The sequence below is a fragment of the Arachis ipaensis genome, chromosome B01 (assembly GCF_000816755.2).
Source record: "Arachis ipaensis cultivar K30076 chromosome B01, Araip1.1, whole genome shotgun sequence".
Lineage (NCBI taxonomy): Eukaryota > Viridiplantae > Streptophyta > Magnoliopsida > Fabales > Fabaceae > Arachis > Arachis ipaensis.
In genome coordinates, this window is record NC_029785.2 from 12,422,207 (window position 1) to 12,428,732 (window position 6,526).

Genomic DNA, 6,526 nt, shown 5'->3' on the forward strand with positions numbered 1-6,526 from the left:
CTCCTTAGTTGGCCTCCTCCTTCTTCGTCGTTTGCTGGATCTTTTTTGTACAGTTCTTCTTCGTCGAGGATTCTTCTTCTTCTTCTTCTTCTTCTTCTTCTTCTTCTTCTTCTTAATTGTTGTGTGGGTGTTCGTAGGTACAGTGTGTGTGATGATTTGTTTATGGGTTTAGGATATTGGGTTCAAGGGTTCTAATGCTTCCCATGGTTGGCAGTGAATTTCTTCCTCAAGGATGGACTCAATGTGGACCCTTCAAAACTCCAAATTCTCTTGGATTCAACTAATCTTCCAATGGTTGGGAAGCCCCTATATGGACTTGTCTTGGATTGAATCCACATTTTTTACTAGCATCGTGTTCCCCATACAGCCCTTGGAGGTAAGAACCCAATGTCAAACAAATTCACATACCGTTTTATTTTTCTATCTGATTTTAGTCACACTAACTCGAAGTTGTGCAATTTGTTAGTTAGGAACTTCAATAATTTGTTTTCAATTTTATGGTATCAGTGAAAATAGAGAGAGAATGAAAGATTGCTTTCTTGTAATTGTTATTGTCATAAGAATTGATTGAAACGACCTCATTGGATGTGATTTTTTGTGGTCTGATTTCGGAAAACACTACTGCATAAAGGAAAAAAATGGAAAAAAACTTAGGACTAAGAAACATATTTGACATTATCTCTTAAATTAAATATGAATTTTTTTGCTATTTTTGTTAAGGTCTTTTAATACAGTCAGATATTGCAATTCAATTATTCCTAATAATACTAAAAAAGGTGTTATGGTTAACACCTCATAAAGCTTGTTTTTGTCTCTGCATGATTCATTCCATTTTTCTAATAAGATTAATGTATCTAAATCTACTCTTCTTTTTGCAGTTATTTCTTAAGTATGTTGAGGTAAGTAGTTAATCAATTTTTTGACTAGATTAATCAATTGGCATATCAGAAATTTCTTTCATTTTCAGTTTTTGGTAAAAATATCTTACTAATTTCTAGGTTGTTAAAATCAGAACTGGAGGAGTTGTTCATGATACTTTTTCTATCCATTTATCATCTAAAAGTCTAAACCAATTGCTTTGATTTCCATTAGGATTTTTGGGTTTTGTAACAAACAACTTCTATGTTGGATAAGATGTAAGTAGTTTTCATTTGAATTAAAAAGGCATTCACACTTGTTGTTGCTTTAAGGATAATCATATCTATCAAATCTTTGAATTATTCCCATCATTGTAGTTTGTTGTTTTTTAAAGTTTTACCGATGATATAACTAATTCATAAATCCCCATTCATTTGTATATGCAGAACAGTTGTAGGCATTGTCATGGTTAGTCATAGATATCTAGCCGGCAAACATGTTGATTTTCACAATATCTATATACGCCCTCCATCAACCAAGAACTCTCAGTCATCTTCCTTAGGACTACTACTTAGTCTCCAATTCTTGATAACCATTTCTGTTTTTGAAAGCTCTCTTGGTCTTCCAAATAGTACATCTGCAGGGATAAGGAAACTATTCTCACAGCTATTGGATGCTTTAAGAATAGCATAAGAGTTATATTTGTATAGTTTTAGGGAATACACAATTGTTTGTTGGTTCCTTCACTTGTAATGAACTTATGTAAATTGAAAAATCAATGAAAAGTGGTTTCTTTTATATGTATTTTGGTTTGTTGTTTCTTTTTTAGCTAATAGTATCTTTTTTTAACTTATAAGAGTATATTTTGGTTTCTTTTCATGAATACGTATGTGCAAAAATTAAGAACTCAGGTTGTAAATATTATGCAGGAAATTAACATAAGAGATACATTAGAGCCGTTGATTAACTTAAGTGTAGAATAGCAGAAAATCAACACATACTAAGCAAAATTTGATGAAGTAAAATTACAGATACTTATTAGAGTATATTTTGGGGCAAAATTACCCAATACAAGTATAATTCACCTGAAAGTTAACATAGATAATGTAGAATTGAATAAAATTTTGTGGGATTGTACAATTTTAAGTGCAAAATTGCATAATGCAATTAAGATTCACCTAGTGGAAAACTTAGTTGTATAATAGCAGAAAATCGACATAGACAAATTGCCCAATACAAATAAAATTCAACAGAACGCATAAAAGAGTTGCAATGTAGGTAGTGTACTTCAATTGTCCAACATAAGAAAAAAACAACATAACACTGGGAAGTCTATTAAGTTTACCAAAATACCCTAGTAAGTTTACCAAAATATCTCAGTAAGTTTAGCAATACACCCAACACAAGCTAAAAGTTTTCCATTATATCTCGAGCGAATGCCGCCTTTTCCTCGTCCAAACTCCAAAAGGTTGCCTTCAATTTTGGATTCTGCACAAATTTTTTTGCAATTTGCACGATCTTCATTGTGTTAAAACCAAGAATCTTCAGCGTTCGGCCAAGATTCACTTGCTCATTAACACCGGACATTGCATTGGCTAGTACCTGCACATGCTTTCCTTGATCCTCAACAGCAGCTTTAAAAGTTTCAGCTAAGTTTGATAGCACTGCAGCATCATTGCTTTTTTTAGTTGCACTGTGACGTCCTTGATTTTTCTCACTTGATGAAGCAAACGAGGTTGAAAAGGTATTGGGTAGTTCGCTCTCGGCAGCTGCTAAATCCTCCATGTCAACATCATCTCCGCCTAAACCCAAGCCACCAGCTGTGGCAGCAGCAAATGTAGAGCCCGGTGTGACATCTTCTTCAGCATCTTTTTCACTGCACGCATCAAGACCAGTAGCTCTATCCTTGCCAAAAATGCTCTCAAGACGTTCAAACAACGGAAATGGCTTGCCTGGAGTGTAGAGTGTAACATTGTGACCTTGTACAACATAAAATAAAGCGTACAATTACATGTTCATACGAAAGAGTACTTGTAAGAAGAATGATTAAATGTGAAAAAATTACGATCACACCTTTCCCCAAGCTTCCAGTACTTGTTTACTATCCAATTCAACACATATCTTTTCAGAATTCCACCCAAAACCACTACAACCCAACATCGCATCCACAAACATATATTTTTCTTTCAGGCGCTTGTGTTTGTTTCTGATGTGCTTCATAGTGAGACCACATCCAAGAAACTTCTCATTCATCTTGTCTGCCAGCTTTTGAAATACCCCTGGCTTAAATTGATCGGCATCTGCCCTCTTGCCTTCAACAACCAATTCCTCCATGAACACCACAAATTGTTCAGTTTCTTGTTCAGTCCATTGGCGGGGATAGAACGAGGGATAGAACCCTAATAGGATAGAACGAGGGACTTCGTAGAATTGTCCATCTTTTCTTAAGCAACCCAAAGTACCGCTCAATCACATTTCTAGCTGAAGAGTGCTTCTTATTAAATAACTCTAGACGATTTTGTGGTGCCCGATGACTTTGAACCCACTCATTCACATGATAGCGAACATTTCTATAAGGAGATAAAAATCCTCTCCTATTGGTATAGCCAACATCCACTAAGTAATAACACCCTAAAACGGAAGGATGGAAAAATATAAGAAATACATTGTAATTCTCATAAACAATAGCTATTATTCTTTTCAAAAGATTAATTTAGACATACCAATAGGTATTTTCAAGCCATTACATCGAGTAATAGCATCCCTAAGTACCCTTGAATCAGATACCGATCCTTCCCAACTGCTAAGGACATAGACAAAATTCATGTTCCGATTGCAAACTCCTAAGACATTGGTGGATATTCTAGATTTTCTCGTCCGATATCTAGATTTATCACTCTTCGGGACTGTGACATCTATGTAAGTTCCATCTAATGCTCCTAGACAACCCTATCAAATGTAAAAAAAAAAAAGTTATTACACGCAAAGTTAACTTGACCAATAAAAATTGGAGCTACATACACGACCTACCTTGAACCATTTCCATCTGGGATCTACACAATCTTCCGGTACAGGGTCTGCCTTTGCAAATAAGATACTTTGGACACGGAAAACCGAACACAATACCTTTTGAAAATACCTGCTAATAGTTTCACCAGACCTATAGAACCTAACTTGTACGCTGCAATTTTTGGTATGGGGAGATAATATGATTAAGAAAGTAGCTACTTGCTCGCCTATGCCAACATGACCATCTTCAAACCCATCAAAAATAAAAAAAAAAAAAAAAAACAGTTATTACACGCAGAGTAAACTTGACCAATAAAAATTAGAGCTACATACACGACCTACCTTGAACCATTTCCATCTGGGATCTACACAATCTTCCGGTACAGGGTCTGCCTTTGCAAATAAGATACTTTGGACACGGAAAACCGAACACAATACCTTTTGAAAATACCTGCTAATAGTTTCACCAGACCTATAGAACCTAACTTGTACGCTGCAATTTTTGGTATGGGGAGATAATATGATTAAGAAAGTAGCTACTTGCTCGCCTATGCCAACATGACCCTCTTCGTCTAATCCACCTTGAACTTGTAGCAATTCACATAAAGTTGCAAATGCATTCAAACTAATTCTTAACTCCCATATGCAATTTCTATCTCCACCCTCCCCAATGATATTATCTAATGTATCTCACCTTAGTGGCAGTGTGTTTACTCTTCGACCAATCGAAGAATGACCCCGCCTTCTATTCCTAATATACATATATAAAGTGACTAAAAAAAGCAGCATTAACGTGTCAAATTGCATTCTCATAATCCAGTAATATCCAACACATAGCTTAATTTGTTCAGAACGATCCATCATCACTTCCTAAGAAACAATAACAAGTAAATACATAAATGAAGAACCTTAATAATTTGTACGGATAGAAAAAGCACTCAATTAAACTAAAAATAGGAAAAACACTCGTTACATAAGCATATGCTCACATAATCAAGTTCAAAGCATACTAATAGATTTCACACCTAAGAAAACAACCAACTAGCTTAGATGCCATGAACAAAATAGAAAAGATATGGTTGAAATCTAATTAAATACATATCAATAAAAATGTCAGCTAAAAAATAATTAAGAGTTTTAATATGTAATTTTTTATTAATTAAAATAAAGAAAATTAAATAATGCTTTGGGACTATAACTTTTTAAGATAAAATTAACTCTAACTACTATCACAATGAAACAACATCCAGACTTGTAAATTAACATGTCAATTTCTACAAACAATTATCATCCAACTTATTCAATTTCTACAAACACATAATACAATTCATTTGGTCAACAACTTGGGAAGCAATTTGATAAGCAATTTTATAAACACAATACAACTAAATTGTCCTCTAGCATTCATCAAAATATAATAATTAAAAAGCTCACCTATTAATAATTTGATAAGCAATTTAATTAACATATTAATCAGCAATTAGAACAACATTTTTATCATTAGTTTTATCAACAATCAGCACTAATAACAAGAGCAAATCAATAACAAAATTTTATTTATCGCAGCAGCAAAAACTCCTTCTACAACTCTTTTCTTTTAAAAGATTTTGCTGCATAGTTGGCCAGAAAATGTTTGATGGTGAGAAACTGAGAATAATTTATCAAGTATAATTTATAATAACTTGTTTCTTTTAATTAGACACATAACTTTTTCTATTCTTTTTCCTCTTCGATTAGGAAAAATAACTTATTAAGCTTCAAAATGCATTAAAACAACCATCATCGAGATTATCCATTGCCTATTGAAGATTTCAGATGAAAATAAAATGAATAATTATAAACAATTCCCAGGTTTACATACAATTCGATTGTCCACATACCCAAATACTAGAATAGCAATTAATCAACAATAACCCATCTGATCAATAATCAAAATTAAAACAAGAAACTTCACAAAAGAAAAAATACCAGAGACAACAAGGCAAAGCACACCGATAGAGCAGATGTTGCAGCGACGGAGGATAAAAGACTCAACGCACAGCAGAAGCACAGCTAGGGTTTAAGGCTAATGCGGCTGCGGGATGGAGAGGCAAAGGTGGCAAAGTAGCAACACAAGCTCACCGCGACCAGAGCACAGCATGCAGTAATCAGAGAGGAGAGTCAGTGGAAAACATAGACGATGTGCGGCGGTGGTACAGCTTCGATGATGCAGAACAATTACGCAAGAAATTATCACTAGTTAGGGTTTGAAACAAACAGGAGAGACATTTGGAATTTCAAAAAATGAACGAGGATAAAATCGTCTGAAAATAGTGATACAGATTCGTGTCCATCGCCTAAAATTCGTGTCTCAGCATTTTACTGAGACATGAAATACATGTATCTTCTGTGTGTTTGTGTGTAAGCGTGTCCTTCTTATTTTTGTGTTTCAGAATCTAAACAATAGACACGTCCTAGTGTGTCTATGTCTTGGCAAGACACGGACATCAAACAAACGGAGTGTTATTTATCAAGAATTATAATTTAGTATCTAAGATGTGTAAAGTTATATCAATAAATATTCTACATGTTACGAATTTTAATAAATAATATATTTAATTTTTTTTAATTGAGTATGAAGAGTCTATGCCATTTGAGCTATAACTCATTGGCTAAATAA

The 6,526-nt window shown here is 34.0% G+C and overlaps 1 protein-coding gene across 1 annotated transcript; it reads right to left on the reverse strand.

Moving 5' to 3' along the window:
* LOC110265218 lies at nucleotides 3,467-4,225 on the reverse strand. The gene is made up of 3 exons (XM_021108093.1): nucleotides 4,210-4,225; nucleotides 3,889-4,112; nucleotides 3,467-3,807 (listed from the first exon to the last, which is right to left on the reverse strand). The coding sequence occupies exons 1-3, from the start codon at nucleotides 4,223-4,225 to the stop codon at nucleotides 3,559-3,561; spliced, it is 489 nt and encodes a 162-aa protein (XP_020963752.1). The 3' UTR covers nucleotides 3,467-3,558.